General features: G+C 55.5%; 9 protein-coding genes across 9 annotated transcripts; 5 read left to right on the plus strand and 4 right to left on the minus strand.

Annotated features, from left to right (window-relative positions):
• Positions 1-11: 11 nt before the first annotated feature.
• A1O3_07848 (endoribonuclease L-PSP) lies at positions 12-735 on the plus strand (the record flags this gene model as incomplete). The annotated part of the gene is made up of 3 exons (XM_007737953.1): positions 12-57; positions 206-393; positions 589-735. 3 exons carry the CDS (start codon positions 12-14, stop codon positions 733-735), a joined length of 381 nt encoding a protein of 126 aa, XP_007736143.1.
• Positions 736-901: 166 nt separating this feature from the next.
• On the minus strand, positions 902-2,059 carry A1O3_07849 (NADPH2:quinone reductase; the record flags this gene model as incomplete). The annotated part of the gene is made up of 2 exons (XM_007737954.1): positions 902-1,266; positions 1,330-2,059. 2 exons carry the CDS (start codon positions 2,057-2,059, stop codon positions 902-904), a joined length of 1,095 nt encoding a protein of 364 aa, XP_007736144.1.
• Positions 2,060-2,982: 923 nt separating this feature from the next.
• A1O3_07850 (uncharacterized protein) lies at positions 2,983-3,963 on the plus strand (the record flags this gene model as incomplete). Its single annotated transcript, XM_007737955.1, has 1 exon — positions 2,983-3,963. The coding sequence occupies one exon, from the start codon at positions 2,983-2,985 to the stop codon at positions 3,961-3,963; it is 981 nt and encodes a 326-aa protein (XP_007736145.1).
• Positions 3,964-4,671: 708 nt separating this feature from the next.
• Positions 4,672-6,270, plus strand: A1O3_07851 (uncharacterized protein; the record flags this gene model as incomplete). The annotated part of the gene is made up of 2 exons (XM_007737956.1): positions 4,672-5,536; positions 5,597-6,270. 2 exons carry the CDS (start codon positions 4,672-4,674, stop codon positions 6,268-6,270), a joined length of 1,539 nt encoding a protein of 512 aa, XP_007736146.1.
• Positions 6,271-6,950: 680 nt separating this feature from the next.
• Positions 6,951-7,775, plus strand: A1O3_07852 (uncharacterized protein; the record flags this gene model as incomplete). The annotated part of the gene is made up of 1 exon (XM_007737957.1): positions 6,951-7,775. One exon carries the CDS (start codon positions 6,951-6,953, stop codon positions 7,773-7,775), a length of 825 nt encoding a protein of 274 aa, XP_007736147.1.
• A 496-nt stretch (positions 7,776-8,271) lies between these two features.
• A1O3_07853 (NADH dehydrogenase (ubiquinone) 1 beta subcomplex 8) lies at positions 8,272-8,856 on the minus strand (the record flags this gene model as incomplete). Its single annotated transcript, XM_007737958.1, has 3 exons — positions 8,272-8,304; positions 8,355-8,666; positions 8,719-8,856. The coding sequence occupies 3 exons, from the start codon at positions 8,854-8,856 to the stop codon at positions 8,272-8,274; spliced, it is 483 nt and encodes a 160-aa protein (XP_007736148.1).
• A 499-nt stretch (positions 8,857-9,355) lies between these two features.
• Positions 9,356-14,182, plus strand: A1O3_07854 (adenosinetriphosphatase; the record flags this gene model as incomplete). Its single annotated transcript, XM_007737959.1, has 1 exon — positions 9,356-14,182. The coding sequence occupies one exon, from the start codon at positions 9,356-9,358 to the stop codon at positions 14,180-14,182; it is 4,827 nt and encodes a 1,608-aa protein (XP_007736149.1).
• A 542-nt stretch (positions 14,183-14,724) lies between these two features.
• Positions 14,725-16,113, minus strand: A1O3_07855 (alpha-methylacyl-CoA racemase; the record flags this gene model as incomplete). The annotated part of the gene is made up of 1 exon (XM_007737960.1): positions 14,725-16,113. The coding sequence occupies one exon, from the start codon at positions 16,111-16,113 to the stop codon at positions 14,725-14,727; it is 1,389 nt and encodes a 462-aa protein (XP_007736150.1).
• Positions 16,114-16,693: 580 nt separating this feature from the next.
• Positions 16,694-18,006, minus strand: A1O3_07856 (uncharacterized protein; the record flags this gene model as incomplete). Its single annotated transcript, XM_007737961.1, has 4 exons — positions 16,694-17,358; positions 17,415-17,721; positions 17,785-17,865; positions 17,959-18,006. 4 exons carry the CDS (start codon positions 18,004-18,006, stop codon positions 16,694-16,696), a joined length of 1,101 nt encoding a protein of 366 aa, XP_007736151.1.
• Positions 18,007-18,682: the final 676 nt, after the last annotated feature.

Here is an 18,682-nt window from a genome sequence, read left to right on the forward strand (position 1 = left end):
ACGCCGCCAAAATGTCGTCTGCATTGACTCCCGTCCTGACCAAGGACGCCTTTCCTCGTGAGTCACACACCCACACCCACACCCACACCCACCTGCGTCCGCCGCAAGCTCTGGCTCTTGTCCGAGCCTCTGCCAGCAACTGCACTTACTTGTACTGGTGGAAGTCTCTCGAAGCTGACCAAAATTTCTATTTCTGTCTGATTAGCTGCTGGTCCCTACAGTCAGGCCATCAAAGCCGCCGGCCAGATCTGGGTCGCCGGCCAGGTTCCTGCCGACAGCTCGGGAAAGGTGGTGACCGGTCCCATTGCGGACCAGACCGCCCAGTGCTGCAAGAACATCAAAGCTATCTTGGAGGCCGCGGGGAGCGAGCTGGGCAAGATTGTGAAAGTCAACGTGAGTTCTCAAGTTCCAGTTACAGTTCCAGCCTCGACCCATAACCCGACCTCTGCTTTTTAATCCTGGGGTCGAGGTGGAAAAGCCGCCGTCAGCTTGAAAAGTGCCCTTACCCTTGACGGCCGCACCTTGAGCCCTGTTTTCAACCGACCTCGATTTATAGGTAGTGTGCTCACGCCGTCTTGCCTGTTCTAGGTCTTCTTGACCGACATGAAGAACTTCCCGGATATGAACGTCGAGTACGCAAAATGGTTCACCCACAAGCCAGCAAGATCCTGTGTCGCCGTCCGAGAACTGCCCATGGGCGTCGATGTCGAGATCGAGGTCGTGGCCCTCCAGTGAACAAACATTAGCTGAAATTTGTCTATGTCGCTATAACAGGTAGCTTTGGAATAGATTAATTCAGAGGCTATCAACACCACCGTCAAGAGATCTCGCATCGCCTGTAGCCCTCTGTGGGCGTGCGTTGTACAGTCCAATGCTCGGTTCCAGAAAGTCGGACCGTTTTCTACAGCTTACTCTGAGCCTCCTCACCTTCGTGTTCTCCAAGTTCAACAATCACCTTGCCCCATGTGTCCCGTGCTCCAAGCGCAATCAAGGCAGCCGGCACACTCTCCAGCCCCTTATAGTGCTTGTCGGTATAGGTGACGCCCCGTAATTTACCCGAAGAGATGAGGTCAAAGATACCCTTCCACACTACCGTGACAGTTTCCTTCTCCTTGGTGTTGTACATGCCCCAGTGGATTCCGACAATGCTGATGTTCTTCAAAAGCACTCTGTTCAATGCGACCTTCTCGATGGCTCCGCCCGCGAAGCCGATCACGAGCAGCCGTCCATTCCAGGCTATGCACTTGATCGAGGGATCGATCACACCTATGTATGCGCCGGTCAGATGAGTCACAACCACTTCCTAATATGGGGCGGGGCAAATTTTACCGACTGGATCGTACACCACGTCCACGCCTTGCTTCCCGTTGCCTGTTCGGTGTTTCTCACAAAGTGCGATGACCTGTTGCGGCCAGTTCTTATCTCGGTAGTCGATCACATAGTCGGCCCCGTAGTCCAAACACACCTGCCTCTTGCGTTCTGACCCAGCGGTTGCAATCACCGTGGCCCCCAGCGCCTTGGCTATCTGCACCGCCGATAAGCCAACGCCGCCAGCACCGGCGTGCACGAGCACCCACTCCCCCGGCTGGGTTTTCGCTCGCACTACCAAGGCCCCGTATGCGGTAGGAGTGGTCACGTATAAACCAGCAGCATCTGCAAAACTCCAGCCCTGCGGAACGGGAAATAGCGAGTCTTCTGGGGCAAGTATGTGCGTGGCGTATGCTCCGTGAACCGCGCCAAACACCCTGTCGCCCACCTTGTACAAATGTTTTGTCGGCCCACTCACGGTGCCATCGATACTGCTCGCCACGGCGCTCTTACTGCCCTCGGTAGTGGTGGGGGTTGCAATCACGACCCCAGCGAATTCCATGCCTGCGATCCATGGTAGAGGCGGCTGATGCTGGTATTTGCCTTGGATTTGGAGGAGATCGAAGAAGTTCGTCGCAGAAGCGTAGATCCTGACCAGATATTTGGTAGGATGGGGAGATGGTGTCGGCAGGGTGGTCACAGAGAGATCTTGAGGCCCGGAGACATACTTGCTGACCTGTATGCCTTTCATCGTACCTGCGTTGTAGAAGAGGTAGAGGCACTCGCTGGGGTGAAGAAGCAAGCAACAACAGCACACAGAGGTCGGTCTATACTCACACACTTCGTTGAAAGCTACAGGGCCCAGGGTAATGCTGTACCTAATATCTCATGGCGGCCGGTTAATTGGCGGGATACATTGCCAGGCCGCGGTGAAGCCTCGGTTATGGTGCACCGAATCAGAAACAACACTTGAATCGGGCTAGACAAATCACGTGATACCGCACCGGCCGCACATTGTTCCGCGCCTGCAGCGCCCCCTCCGACACTCGGCTGATTGATCTTGGCTATTCTGTATTAGTCCTTGCTCGTTATTCTAGATCACCAGACTTTTTGCCTGCTGCCTTGCTCGATCCTAGGCCGAGTCACCCTTGAGCTTCCTGCCTTCCGTCCTCATGAACGTGTCCTCTTCCTCCGAAGACCGTCTGTCGTGTCTCGTCAAGTCTCTGATTGCTGGATTCGAAGACTTGCTCAACTGCATGCGAGCCCAGATCGTGAGGGAGAAAACGTTGAGGGATAAGGTCGAATTCGCTGCAAATGAGGTGAGTGTGTTTGTTTTAGCCATCCTTTCCCACCGTCTCTTTCCTTTCATGATGAGAATCTTCGTGATTAGCTCTAGATCAAGAGCTGCTTCTGCAGCGATGAGCGACATTTTGCATGTATTACCTGACTTCTGTTATCAATCCCATCTTATCCGTGTGCCAACTCTATGATCTTGAGAACTAACCCATTCTCAATCAGTACGAGAGGCTTCTAGCGGCTGATAGCAGTCATTCCGACTCCTCCGTCGCTCATAGTCTCGTCACAAAACAACTCCGTCAACTCCCTCCCGTCACCCTTGATTTCGAATCGTCTTCTCCAATCCGGCAGGCACAACTAGCGATATATAAGTACAAGATGACGAACGTGCACAAGCCCCAAGCGAATAGCGCCCGGTGTCCCATATCGCACAAGACCCAGGATCCGGAGGACCTAGAACGCGACTTCACCACCCCCGGTGTAGAAGGGAGATTAGGGTGTCCATTTGCGAAGATGTCCGATGGTCTTTCACCTGCTCCAGGCCAACAGGACCCCATAGCCGCTGAATTCCATCAAGATAAAGTCTCTACTGGATCGCCCAATACTGAACAGCGCCCCGGTCCGTGTCCCATCCGGTTTCTAGATCAACACTCCCCCGAGGAAGTTGCCCAGTATTTCGAGAACCATAAGCATGAAATCCCCCGGAGTCATGAGATTTGCGTCAGACGATATCAGCAAAATGGAGAGAGTGCCCGAAAGCTTGACGCCAAGTACGGCAGTCTGGTCAACATGATACAAGGACTCGGAGTCAAGCACAAGGCTTACTTGCCGGAAAGAGACAGGACCGAAGAGCAAGACAAAAGTTCAACCCATGCCGTTGAAAAGTGGGCGGAAAACGTGAGCAGTGATCAAACACCTGCGGTCGAAGAGCCCACTACTACCACAGACGATGAGCCAAGATTGTCACGTTTCGAGCAACCTTTCGAGCAACCGTTGCGAGAAATCCGTGTCGGTGAATCGCCTTCTCGGCCTTGGGGAATATCTGTCCCAGCGGGTAATCAGCCTTCTCCTAGTGTTTTACAGTCGGAGGACGGAATTCCTAATATGAAGGCGCGACCGGAAAGCCCACAAGGGGAGGGGAACAGAAGGGAGCGAAAATGCCCCTTCGACCACACCCAGGCAAAAGCGTCTGCGCCGACACCCCAGCCTCCGGACCGTGGCGAGTCCAAAGACATCCGGAGGGAGCCGACGCAGATCATTTTCAACGGGCCAGTTTTCTTTGGGTACACGGCTGAACAGGTGACTGCTTTGCTTCAGAACACCACCCTCGGAGGGGGTCTACCAGCTGCGCAGTCCTGACTCGAAGCTTTTTCTCAATGCGGACGTTCTGTTTCATTTTAATGTAGCGTTCGGAGCGAAATGGAGACACGATGTTATGACTTGGATAACCAATATGTGTATGTTTGTACTATCAATCAATGATGAAAATCAAAATTTTAGTCCTATCTGGAAATTTTGTAGGCACGCAAGGAGTCAACCTGTCCATGATAGCCGTCTGGCCAGGTTCCAAGTTGAACTATGAAGGTCCGTCTTTGTTCTTGCAACGGAAGTGTGAAATGTCCACCAGCTCTAGCACACAGACAGGCATGACGCGAATCTGAATACCATGACTTCGAGGCTATCGAAGAGCTTGTGGAGAGAGCAAGCAGCTGGAAAGTGACGTTGCGTTGATATTGAGGGATTTATTGAGGAGAATTTTATAGCTTACGGAGGATTTGCTAGGTTAGTAGTGGTGCATCACGACAAAGGCTTTGTTTCGATGGCGTTGTGAAAGGTTGGGATCAGAAAGACGTTGGAAACACCCGATGGAAAAAATGATATTGAGGCAACGCGAGCCGCTCTATACTCCACCGTACAACTACTTGGGATCACAGGCGCCCTCTGGAGGCAGGTTTGGACGCTTGGCGATTGGGCAATGGCCTGATCATCAGATTGACCTCCTCCAGGCTCACCTCTGTTTGGGAAGTCCGGACTTGAGCTCGTTGTCAAATCCCGCCCGCGCCATCGATGGAGGGCCTGTACACTTGCTTGAGATGTGCGAGAGCACTGTCTGGCTCGAGCCGACGACCGGTCAGCAGCAGATATGCACGACACATTCCCAGCAGCCGCAGTTTTACCTCGAGCTCCGCCCTCTACAACAACCCCCTCAAAGCTGGGAAGCCTTCCGCGACACTGCAAGCACGAACTCCCCGACAGTCCTCGCGAGTCGTGTCTACTGCTGCAGCGCCATCTGAAGAGCCAGACAATTTTGAGCGTCACAACATTCCGCCAACTGACTATGGCGAATGGCGTGCCCATGGGAGGGTCGTCCTTCAGCCAGGCAATTTATTCCACCCCTTCTCCAAATCACCGATTCCTGAAATCCGGCAGAGGGCACGATACATGAAGCAGCATGCTCTGTGTCCCCATCCTGTGCACCAGCAGACGAGGATTCCCATCTCTCCACACGATCCTGAGGCCCGAAAGGTCAGCGGGCTGAGTTCTCAACCGCCCGCCCATGTGGCTTTTGAGTGCCCCGACTGCGGTATCGCGACATACTGTTGTGAAGAACATTGGGCAGATGATTTTGAAGCACATCTTGAAATATGCGACACCCTGCGACAAATCAACGAAGATGACCATGATCTGCGCTCTGGCCGTTGGTTTCCTGAATTCGAATATCCCGGTCCTCAGATTGACGAGATACTGGTGAACCTGACCAATTGGGACACATATTTCTACACTCGGCAGTATGAGGCAATCAACGACGAAAGAAGTATGCGGCAGGTCACCAGATTGTTGACGTACCCCTTGACCCTTGGAAGTGTGCTGCATGAATTGAGTCCCTATAACATCAGAAAAGGTGGAAGGCTTACACCAGAGGGCTTGAAAAGTTTGACAGGCAAGTGCAGCGTCCCTCCTTTGGTTCCCGTAGCCGACTAACATTGAATAGCTCTGCGATATACCCTCCACCCACCCAAATCTGGCCAAGGGCCTGGTATCAAAGGCTTGAGGCTGTCGAGTCCGCCCGTCAGAATCTTCATCCTGGGCGCCCGTGCCGAATCCTCTCTACCACGTGAAGTCTGGACTCAGCTCTCATGTCTCTTCCCTCTCTCTTCCATTCACCTCGTTTTCATCGGCCCCGAATCCATGGCCAACCGAGACAGTGAATTTCCACTACCCGAACGGACGCCAACAAATCCATTTGGCGCCATTGTCGAAGACCGCGTGTCTCCCAAAATGAAGATCTCCACTTACGTGGAATACTTCCACACCTTACATGAGGCGAACTTGTTCTACCCTTACGATCCTTATTTCGATTGTTTCATGTTATACCATCCCGGTCTCGGCCATCCGGCATCTTCGCATGAGTGGGAGAAGACTTTGCCACGGTTGCTGGAGACCAAAGTACCCATTATATGCACGGGGTACACCGAGTGGGATATGATGCGTGACTGGCAATGGGTCATGGAGAAGTGTTCTGGAGAGGTCGACCTTCTGATGGAGCCTGGCGAGAACCGCTTCCGGTCGTTGAGGTGGGATTTGAATGATCTGGATCCTCAGGACATAAGTTGCGGCAACTGGGGCGTCTGGGCTTTCAGAGGGAAGAGGTATGTGATTGCATGATGAGTGGACTGATCAAGTTGCTGACTGAAATGACAGATACGAAGCAACTCGTCGAGATGCATACCGCCCGTGAGAGAACTCCAGTTCGAATTGTACGATACTAGTACCGAACCTTGGTCAGTGCTTTTCCTTGTAGTTAGATGTCCATAACTGTTGCGGCGGGGGCGCTGCTGCAGGGTCAAGTGTGTATAAAGTCATAGCCCCGGTCCGTAGGATTTAGCATGGACATGGGTGGCCTTGGTGTGCTGTATGGCGAAGTTCTAGAAAAAGTGGCAGCAAGATGATAGGATAATACAGCGCAACATGATGTCAAAGACCCAGTGCAACACCTCATCAAAGAGAATATCGACGTATCGACGACATGTTGTCCAATTGCATCTCAGTGCCAGTTGTCGATACCTTGGGCTGTGCTTCAACCGAACAGTCCATCCACACTTTAGCGCGTGGCACTGCAAACTAATTGCTTCATGTTATCCAATTGCCATACCGATCAGTTCGATGGCTGAGAGAGCACCAGCATCCGCACCCTGTTTGTTTGTCGCGGCCTCATTAATGCAAATATCGCAGCCGTTATAAGCAGGTCATTTGGCAAGACCGGTCTCTGGTCGAATCTGCGGTCTATCCCAACGTCTAACGTCTGTCATATATCATACATCGTCTCGCCAACCACCGACGCAAGCATGAAGCTCTTCCTCTTGACGGCGCTGCTCTACCTGACATCCCTCGTGGCCGCCGTGCCCCCGTCGTCACATTTGGCCGAGGTGTTGGTACGCGACGTTTCGCCACATGAACAATACAATACGTTGGAAAGGCGCAAAGGGGGCGGGGGCGGTAAAGGAGGCGGCAGTGGCAGCAGTGGCAGCAGTGGGAGTGGTGGACGCACGAGCGGCTCGGGAGGATCGAGCGGTTCAAGGCCAGCATCTTCGTATTCCTTCTCTCCCAGCTCCAACGTTGGAGGTCGAACGCGCGACGGCTCAGGCACACCGAAGACGTACGGAAACAGGTACGCGGGTGGCGCAGTGGTGCCCTACACAGCTGGCGGACGATCCCCGACGAGAGGGATTGCGCCGTACGCGCTGCCCATCGCAGGCCTCGCCTTTTTCCCCGGCCTCTGGCTCTACGGCTCCCTCTGGGCCTATCCCTATCCCATGTACTACCAATGGAACCACGACGGGCAGAATCGGACGAGCAATGTGACCTGTCTATGCCAACAGTATCAAGTCTGTGGCTGCGACCCTACCGATAACAGTACGTTTCTGGACCAGGTCGTCTCCAACGGCACCGGCCAGCCTGTGAACTCGAGCATCGTCCGCACCATCGACTACGGCAACGGCACCGCCGCGACCTACATCAACGGGTCTTTGGCAAACGGTACGACCGCTTCTGGCGGCACCGACCCCTCGAACGAGAGTGAGATCAGCGCCGGCGTGAGACTGGCTATAGACTATGGGGGATATTGGCTCATGGTTGCCATCGTGTCTACTGGCATATGCATGGTAGCTTGAGACTGTTTTTCTGCTTAAGCCTAGATACTCTGCTCCACAGCATACGTTGTTATTGACCTTTCGATTCCCATGTCTTGACTTTCATACACCTCTGCTTAACACCTGATCGTGCACGAGAAGGGGAACAGAAGAAAGTCGACTTCACTCGGATTCTTGGGCATCACTTGCACGGTACGTACAGCAAAGGCTTTTCATCGACAAGGCCCGGTCGCCTGCACAAGGGCTTCGCCCGATTCTTTAGACGAGTATTCAACCATCGGGCTGTCGGAGACCTTTCAAGGTTTACTTTTCAACCCGAGAGAGTATCCATGTATTACGAGTCCACCAGGAAGTGTATCTGCAGTTGAGAGAAAGGTACACTTAAGGGAGGAATGGATCGCTTGCTCAGAAATAGGTAGCAGTAGCTAGAAACGGGTATGAACTTGAGCCCTGCGTTTTCGTTCAATGCGATGTAGTTCTATTTGTAGGTGGATGTACAAGAATCTGGAAGCCACATTCATCCTTCAATTTCATCGCCTTGCTGGAATGCCTAAACAATGGTTAGTCGTCGCAGAGCCTCGGGGGAAGATTGTAACTCACTCGCACAGCCCCCGAACCTCCTAGCTCTCGATCCAACCCTCCCGGGTATTCCTTTGGCGTACTTGGTTTGCCTGGGTATGTCACCGACACGGCGTAGCTGAGACCCAATATCGCAGAGATGAAGCCTGCCCACAGCAGTAGACCTCGCGAAGGCGTCATATGGTTGTAATCTTCAAGAGCGAACATGCCCAAGACCTCATTGTCTTCATGAACGGGTTCACCGAAGTTGCGTCGTTCTTGCTTATCGTCCCAGTCTGCGTAGGGATCACGGTACTGTCGCTTGACCCGTGGCGGGTTGATATATCCTCCGTTCTTTTTGCCTGGGTCAGCTTGCATCGCGGACGCAGAGGAACAAGTCTCGTACCATCTCCGGGTCATCCACCTCTCCAACCGCCTTGAGACATGGCGCGGCCGAGAATTGAGCTCGAGGAATGTGAGGTTGTGGACGGGTCAGGGTGCGGGCGGATCTGGTGGCCGCAATCAAGGCTCGTCGAGAGAACATCTGGATGGCCATGGCTGGTTCGGAGCAGAAGGACTCCAATGAGCCAGTCGACGGGGGTGCAGCAGTCGAGATCAATTCATGCAGAGCGAGCCTGCAAACCTCCGTCGCAGCTTGACGTTGATGATGTGAAGTGAAGTGGTCCAAGCTGGGCTTTGATTGGGTTGTGGGAGGCAGCTCTGCAGTTTGCAGGGCGGGCTTAGGAGGCGTGCATCCTACCGTACGCTACCGCTACCGCGAAGTGGGCGCCCGTTCCTGCGCTTCTTCCATCTGCCACCTGATATTTTTGACAACAGGCTGAACTTCATATCCACCTCAATCTCCCATCTGTGCCCTGGGCTGCTTCAAACTCCGTCAGGCAACCGTTCCCGCGTCTGTGAACATCCTGCCTCGCGAAAATCCCGTTATCACGCCGCGCTCGTCGACTATGCCCGTCGTCACTTGGCTGTTATTCTAAGGATCAATTTTGCCATGAAAGGCACCGCATCGCAAGTCGCGCCAAATGCCGAATACTCCCCCGACCGGCGAATCCCATCCCCATCCTCCAGAACAAGGCATGCTTCATCACAACACGCCCGCGTGGGACCTTCTCATTGACTGTTGTGCAGGAAATGTTGATAGCGGACCTCCGACCCCCGTTCGCCAGGTATCAGACCCGCTCGCCCATGATGACAACGAGGCGCCCCCGGCGAAGAAGCGGAAAGTTGCAGGTGCTGACCACAAGCCCTCCCCTCGAACCATCTCCCCGCCGTGGAAACGAGTCGTGGCGGAAGGGCCGGCATCGTTTGTGGAAAATGGGCGGCGGAGATCGGGCAGGACAAACATCATCCCTCTCTCCCTCCAGCCGCAGTCAAGTAGGAGGCAGACACGCGCCGCTTTCGAGAAGGTCAAGGAGGAGCGTGTAAAGCATGCGAAGCCATTGTACAATGCCTTGCCCAGAAAGCCCAAAGTCGAGGTCCAAACACCGCCGCCCGTCACCAAACGTGGCCCTGGCCGCCCTCCCAAGAACCGCAATCACGAGCACTTGCGGTCTGTCAAGGTGGAAGAGGCGCAAAGGAACGGCCGAGAGCCCAGTGTCCGCTCCAAGCCTCCAAGCACACCCCGGCCAAAGTCTCCCCGCCACCGCACCAGGCCTCGCGAACATCGAGAGAATCCCCCAAAAGTCAACGGCTATCACGAGGACAAAATCTACACGAATGGCGCAGTGAATGGCCACTCAGAAGACGACAGTGACCAGTCGGATACCTCTGACGGATTAGAATTACTGGCAGGAACAAGCACGCCGCCGACTCTACAGAAGGTCACCTTTCGCGTCCAGCTTCCCAAGCCATCGATTGCGACACCCGCCAACATCCCCCCAACGAGAAAATATGCTTCATTTAAGGAATTTTTAGAACTAGACGACTTGGAACCCAGGGCCGGCGAGGATACGTTGACGCCAGACCAGATCAAGGAGGAGGCAATCGCTCGACGAAGGGTACGGGAGGCGCAAAGGCGAGGCGGAGTTCTGGACCAGAGGCTTCTCAATGCCTTGCCCGACAAACAAAGTGAACCCAAGAAGCAGTTCGCCCATCTCGACCATCTTCTTGCGCATATATCCCACTTCAGGACCCTCCTCCGAGCAGAAAGTAGAGACCATAAGAAAAAGGCCGAATTACTCGCACATGAGGCGAAAAAATACGTCGAAGAGAAACGAAAGCGCAATAAAGTCAAGACTGCAGAAGAAATTGAGCAGGAGAAGCGAGATGCTACCATTGCTTCATATCGATTGGTAGTCAAGGACCTTGACAAGTTGTGGGCGGCGGTCAAAGCCGAGGTTGATGCGATACGACAGAAGGAATATGAAGATCAGCAGCAAGCCAAGATGAAGGGCCACCTTGCCCGCGTCTTAGATCGAACCGACCAGATGCTCAGCCGAGCTGTGGAGCAGGACGAGTTGCCCACGGACAGTGAAACGGACTTGTCTTCCAGTGATTCTGCTGGACCCGATTCCGAAGATAGCGAACAGATGTCAGAGAGCGAAAGCTCCTCCGACTCTGGGGCGGATGCCGATGATCTCGATGCACAAATGTCTGTCGAAGAGTTGAAGCGGAAGTATGGGAACTTGCCAGACATACCGACCGTGGAGAGTGAAGGCCCTGAGATCCACGCTGCAGAAGACGAAGGGGATCATACTACCCAGTCGGAAGAGGACTCGGACCCAGAGACTGAGATGGACAGTGAGTTTGATACGGACGGATCTGACGAAACTGAAGTCGACGACGAAGGCGGAGAAAGCGAAGATGACGATCCGCAAAGTGGACTCCTGTCATTGTTCTCGAAGAAGGAAATTGCAGACATGGCTCCGACCATTGACGAAGACGATACTTCTGAACATGAAGACCCTGACATCCAGAAGCCGCTGGTGGAAGTTCTCGAGGACCATCCCATGCAGGAGATCAGACCTCCCCAAGACACCAGTCCGTCGAGTCTAGATGCTCTTCAGCAAACTCAAGCAGGATCACCGCCGAACCTTGAGGATACGGTGATGGCCGATGCGTCAGCGGCTATCAACCGTCAAACAAGTCGCCCAGTGTCGGAAGACCCAGGTAGTATGGAACTCAGCGTACAGACTTCACCCCATACAACGGCAACGAAAGTCTCTGAACCCGAATCAGTCTCTTCAATAGACGCACATGCCGACTCTGTCCCGCCCACATCACCTCCCGAGGTCAAACAGTCGACCATCAAAACGCCCGTGCCGCGTCTCCTTCGGGGCACTCTTCGAGAGTATCAACATGAAGGCCTTGACTGGCTTGCGGATCTTTATGCTCATGGAAGGAACGGCATCCTTGCAGACGAAATGGGGCTGGGAAAAACCATTCAAAGCATTGCCCTCCTGGCACATCTGGCCGAAGTTTATGAGGTGTGGGGGCCGCATCTCATTGTGGTACCAACAAGCGTGATGTTGAACTGGGAGATGGAATTCAAAAAGTTCTTGCCTGGCTTCAAGATCCTGACCTACTATGGCAGCCTGGAAGAGAGAAAACAGAAGAGGCGGGGGTGGATGGCTGATGACAGTTTCAATGTCTGCATCACTTCGTACCAACTCGTTTTGCAAGATGCCAACTCCTTCAAGAGGCGAAGGTGGCATTGTATGATCCTCGATGAAGCTCACAACATCAAGAATTTCCGATCGGAAAGGTGGCAAACTATGATGACCTTCAACACCCGAGCTCGACTTCTTTTGACTGGGACGCCTCTTCAGAACAATCTGACGGAACTCTGGTCATTGTTATTCTTCCTCCACTACGGTCAGGAGAACCAGGGCGAGGATGATGCGTTCGCCGGCCTGAAAGAATGGTCCGAATGGTTCAAACGACCTGTAGAGTCCATTCTCGAACACGGCCGCCAGGTGCTCGATGCAGAAGACAAGGAGCAGGTTGCGAAGTTGCACAAAGTCATCCGGCCTTTCCTTCTCCGCCGGCTCAAGGCCGATGTCGAGAAGCAGATGCCACTCAAATACGAACACGTCGAGTTGTGCCGATTGTCCAAGCGTCAACGACAACTGTACGACGGCTTCATGGCGCGAGCATCGACGAGAGAAACGCTTTCGTCCGGCAATTACCTCTCCATCATCAACGCTTTAATGCAACTTCGAAAGGTGTGCAATCACCCCGATCTCTTCGAGACTCGCCCCATCAATACCTCGTACGCGATGCCGAAATCTGTTGTGGCGGATTTTGAGATCAAAGATCTGCTGGTACGTCGAAGGTTGATGCGCGATGCTGCGAACAAGCTAGACCTGGATTTCCTCCAACTTGCCCCTATTTCAAAAGAGCGGATGTCAATGATCGAAGTCATCGAGACTGCTAAACGACACGCCTATCACCAACTCAAAGCTTTGCGAGAGTCGCAGCATCGCAGGGTCTCGCGGGATTCTGTGTGGCATGGCGAGAATCGCGCAGGAGTGCTGGGGTCGCTTGAGAATGTCGGAAGAAAGTCTCGAATCCAAGAACTGGATCGTACCATGTACTTTGAGGCCTATCGCCACCATCAGCATCCGATCTACGGCCGAGGCTTGCTTCAACAACTCACCATCGATACAAACTGCGCTCGGTTGTCAAGAGCGGCTCCGCACAAAGCCACGTCCATGGGGAGGAGCCAGGAGTCGCCAGCACCGTCTCGGAGTCTCATCCATTCGATCCAATCGAGGTCCGAACAGATGGAACCCTTCGTCCAGCAATTTGGTTGCATCACACCCGCCGTTGTCGCCACGGACCTCAGCACCGTCACGGTGACGGAAGCCGGAGCAGTCGCGATCAGGGAAGCACAAGCGGGCTGGAATCCAGACCCATTCCACCAGGCTCGAATGAAGCTGTCGATTGCTTTTCCCGACAAGCGCCTCCTGCAGTATGATTGCGGCAAGTTGCAGAGACTGGACAAGTTGTTGCGCCAGTTGCAAGCCGGTGGGCATCGAGCGCTCATCTTTACTCAGATGACCAAGGTTTTGGATATCTTGGAGCAGTTCTTGAATATTCATGGCCATCGATATCTGCGGTTGGACGGCGCGACCAAGATCGAACAGCGACAGATCCTGACGGATCGGTTCAACAACGATACGCGCATCCTGGCGTTCATCCTTTCGTCCAGGTCCGGCGGTCTGGGCATCAATTTGACCGGTGCTGACACGGTAATTTTCTACGATTTGGACTGGAACCCTGCCATGGACAAGCAATGTACCGACCGTGCTCATCGGATTGGCCAGACGCGGGACGTGCATATTTATCGGTTCGTGTCTGAACATACCATCGAGTCCAACATCCTCCGCAAGGCCAGCCAGAAACAACTCCTCGACGACGTGGTGATCCAAGAGGGAGACTTCACGACCGACTATATGAACAAGCTCACGTACCGGGATATGCTCGACGACCACACCGAGGAAGAAGATGCTGCCGGACTCGCAATGGACCGAGTTCTAGGGAATGACAATAGTAAGTTGGCCGTGCTGGAGCAGGCTGAGGATCAAGAAGACCGTGCTGCTGCAAAGGTCGCTGCGCGTGAAGTGCAACATGCGGATGACGGAGACTTCGAGGACAGGACAGCCAACGCCACGCCCCGGACCAATGAAGCCCAAACCCCCGGACCGTTTGGCGCGACGGAGACGGCGTTGGCTGAAGCACAGGTTGAAGGCTCCGGCTCCGGCTCCGGCTCCTCCGGCCATATGGATGATTATATGATACGCCTGCAGTCCTTCTTGATGCGGGACATACCACTGGGGCCTGGGAAGACGAAACGAAACAGAGGTAAACGACGGCGAGACGAGCATCGAGTCAGGAGAGCGCGATGAAGACACAGACACGCATCACATCTCCACCGCTTTTGCGCGGGGAAGAGCACTTCAAACTTCCAGTGGTTGCCTTTCAGAAGGATCCTGAGGCAGCGGCTGATATGTAACTTGTTATATCTGTACTGTATAATTAGACCGGCTATGTCTGCATGGACCGATGGGTAGACCTTTCTCTTCCCGTGTAGTGTTGTACCTATGTCTTGTTACTATATCTTTCACCTGTATAGACACCTGCGTAGCTTCTGACTCTTGACGGACGGGGTTGGCGGGTTTATTTTTACTGACTGTCCTGACCGCTCTCCCACTCACTCACTGCGGGGCCGCCGTGGACAGCCCAGCCCGCCAGCTTGAAGATGCAGAAAGAGAGAGAGAGAGGGCTTAGGAGGCCCGTCCATTCCTTCCCCCGAGGCTGGACTCTGTACGGGCACGAATGCCTATGTCGATGCCGATGCCTATGCCGATGCCGATGCTGATGCCGTCGATCAATCATATCGGATCAGATCAACATAGGCATGAGCCGGGCCTAAGCCTTATTCCAGCATCTACTCGTCTATTCCCAGCTCTTTCAGGATCTTCTGGTTGTGCTCTCCCACGTCGGGCACCTTGTCCATCCTGGGACGCAGGCCGTCGGGATGGGCGTCGTCGACGGGGGCGAAGCCGGGCGGCAACAAGGCGGGCACGAAGCCCTTGGAGGTCTCGACCTCGGTCCAGCGGCGGCGGGCTCGAAGCTGCGGGTGGTTCCACACGCCGTCCATGGTGTTGACGGCGGCATTGGCGATGGAGGCTTCGTCGAGCTTGGCCACGGCCTCGGGCACCGAGTATTGGGCGAGGGCGGCGCAGATGAGGCGGCGGAGCTCGTCGCGGTGCTGGACGCGCAGCGAGTTGTTGGCGAAGCGCGGGTCCAGGGCCAGGCCGGGGTCCTGGAGCACGACGGCGCAGAACTTGGCCCACTCGCGCTCGTTCTGGATGCCGAGCATGACGGAGCCGCCGTCGCCCGTGTCGAACGGGCCATAGGGGTAGATGGCGGCGTGCGAGGCGCCGGTCGGCGTCGGCCCAGGCGCGCCCTTGTACGTGTAGTACAGCGGGAAGCTCATCCACTCGACCATGCTTTCGAGCAGCGAGATGTCCAGCCGACTGCCCCGGCCGGTCTTCTGCCGCAGAAGCAACGCCGCCAGGATGTTGCTGTACGCGTACATGCCGGCCGCGATGTCGGCGATCGAGATGCCCACCTTGGCCGGCTCTGTCTTGGTGCCGGTGACGGAGAGCATGCCGGCTTCGGCTTGCACCAGGAGGTCGTATGCCTTCTTCTGGCTGTACGGCCCGTCCTGGCCGTATCCCGAGATGTCGCACACGATCAAAGACGGGTGGGCGTCTTTGAGTTGGTCATACGACAGTCCCAGCCGCGCGGTGGCTCCGGGCGCCAGGTTTTGCACCAGCACATCGGCACGGTCGAGGAGTTTGTTCAGGATGTCGCGGTCCTTGGCCGCCTTCAGATCCAGCGCCAGGCTTTCCTTCGATCGGTTGGTCCAGACAAAATGCGAGGCAAGTCCGTCGACACGAGTGTCGTAGTCCCGTGCAAAGTCCCCCACCCCCGGCCGCTCGATCTTGATCACTCGCGCACCCTGGTCTGCAAGTTGTCGAGTGCAGAATGGAGCCGCAATGGCTTGTTCGATGCTGACGACCGTGATGCCGTCCAGTGGTCGCGGCGAGGGCGCGGTTGCGGCGGCGTTGCCTGGGGAAGACCCTTGGGTCGATTTCAAATTCGTCGTGGACGACGATGCATGGCGGCGGCATTGGAAGCCGACGGTCTTCGCATAGGCTGGTAGTCTAAGTCCATGTTGAGGCCTGAGCCTACAGGGTCGCGAGGGCTTCTGGGCCCGCAGGCCGAGGCCGTTGGCTCGGTGCAAGACGTTGCCTACTGTCGTCCTCATGGCTCGGAGACGGAGAGGACAACTGGGCTGCCTGAGATGGCCTGCACTGTAGAACGCGGCCGAACAGTGTGCGAGGAGGAAGCGAGTGTGAGTGCCAGCCTCGGCGCGCACAACCAAGGTCCTGAATATGACTGACAACGCAAAGGAGGACAGAGGACGTTCCGGTCGTGCTCTCGGAGTCGCCCGGCGGCGTCTGGCGCGCAAACGGAGGCAGCTGTGATAGGGGGAGAGCAAGACATCTCGGAACCTGGACGATCTCGGAAGGAAACACTGTTGCTAAGATTTGGAGAAGCCGCGGCTGCCCGGCTTCTCGAAATGCGGCACCGTGAGGAGTCGCGTCTCGGAAGATGGTCAGTTGCGGGGTCCAGGCTCCGGTATCGGCATTGCACCGGCGCCGTGGCAACTCTCTCAGGGGGACGGGACGACAACAGTGCGTCTCGGGGGCCTCCTTAGTCCCGAAGCCCGTCGACACTATTCTACAGAGTACAGACGCACCAGTCCAAATCATATTGTTGTTATGCACTACATGGCCCAGGCAGACACACACCTGTATCGCCGGATGGCGGCCTCGCAGCCGAGCCTAGATTTTGTCCACCACGTTCTCCCCCGTGGCCTCCCCAGGCATCTTGAACACGACCTTGAGGACCTTTCGGGCTTCAAAGTCTTTGTACGCCTGAGGTGCATCTTCCAAGGACATGGTCTTGCCGCACAGGAAGGCCACTTTCTTTTGCTCCTTGACCAAGATGGCCAGCGCTTCCTCGAAAATGCTCCGGACCGGGCAGCGACCAAACGCCATGGTCACATTCTTTCCGTAGCACAGCAGACCGTTGAGAGGGAGCTGTTCCGTGTGCACGCCGATCGAGCTGATCTTACCCCAGGGACGAATCATGTCGAACGCCAGCATGAATGCGTCTGCGTGTCCCACGACCTCAAGCACCACGTCCGCGCCTCGGCCTCCGCTGGCCGCTTTGATCTTCTCGACCGGATTGTCGTTGAGATTGATCGGGATGGCCCCAATCTTCTCTGCCTCGGCCAACCGCTCGGGCACGGAGTCGATGGCGTACACCGTCTTGACCATGGTGAGGGCGCAGGTGATGGCACAGATGCCGACAGGCCCGCAGCCGATCACGACCGTGGTGAACTCGTCGCGATCCCGCTGCGGAAGGTCCTTCAGGAACCGGGACGCAGCAAAGTAACCGGTCGGGAAAATATCCGCCATCAGCACGAGCATCTCTTCGGGGATTCCTGAGGCTGCAGCGTCAGCTCGACGTAGAACCTGTCGTCCGGTCAAGTCGGCCTACCGGTTGGTGCCTTGACACAGGTCGTTGCCGCCAAGGGCACTCTGACATACTCGGCCTGTCCGCCATCGACCGTATTTGCCGGGACCGAGTTGCCAAAGAGTTCGCCCTTTGCGCAGCGGCTGGCTTGGCCGCGCACACAGTAGTAACATTCCTGGCAGGCCGTGTAGAAAGGCACGACGACCTTGTCGCCCACCTGGAAGTTCTGGACGGCATCCCCCTTTTCGACAATGCTCCCCACGAATTCATGGCCGCAGATAAAGTTCGGCGGGCATTTGAGGTGGCCGCGGTAGAAGTGTAAATCAGAGCCCTGAACGACAAGGCGTCAGTCAACCCACGGTCGACGCGGCGGTTGGTGGGGCCATCTACTCACACAAAGGGCGGTCGAAGACACCTTGAGGATGGCGTCGGTGGGCTGCTGGATCTTGGGAGTCGGTCTGTCCTCGACGGCAACCTAGAGGTAAAAAGACACATGGTCAACCCTGCCCCTGTCCCTGTCCCTGTCCCTGTCCCTGTCCCTGCACGAGGGTGATTGAACAGATCGTACCTGGTAGTCACCCTTGAGGACGACTGCACGCATGGTGGCTGGAGGCATGGTGGCGGAGGTGATTAGAGGGGTTCAGAGGTGGTCAGAGACGGTCAGAGGTCGATCTGGCTATGGATGAGGAGCTCAGCTGCCAACGTGCTGCAACAGGGAGAAGCAGAATACGCCCGTCTGAGAGGTCGGGGCCTGCTTGACCCGATTATATACTGTCGGTCCGGTTCAGCTGCGCAGTCAGATCGTCGGGGTCCATCAACGACAGGCCATGCCGCGTTGGAGATACAGACGGAGGACAGGGCATGGGTATCCCTATCCAGTATCCAGTATCCAGTATCCATCCAGTGTGCGGCATCGGAAGAGGGGGGGGGGGGCACGCAGCGGCAGTGCAGGCACAGGAGCGACGAACTGAGTTGGTCTTCCCCGCCTCCAGACGGTCTGCAGGAGCCGCGGTTATTGTGCTTCGAGACGCGGGGAGCGAGGCTGAGTCTCACGTGCCAGCCCCAGCCTTAGCCTCAGCCTCGTCTCCCCCTTGGTGCCCCTGGCCATGTGCTGTCAGACCTCGATCTCATTTTACATGTACATGTACACAAGTCATCCCCTCCGGTTCAGCTGAACCAAGCCAGACGTTATCATACTCATACCAATCGTCACCCTTTACAGCAAATATGCCCTGATCCAGATCCAGATCCAGATCCTACAGTCGCGGAACCTCCGCCTACTCTCTTCGCTC

This window comes from Capronia epimyces, assembly GCF_000585565.1.
Source record: "Capronia epimyces CBS 606.96 chromosome Unknown aczIQ-supercont1.7, whole genome shotgun sequence".
Lineage (NCBI taxonomy): Eukaryota > Fungi > Ascomycota > Eurotiomycetes > Chaetothyriales > Herpotrichiellaceae > Capronia > Capronia epimyces.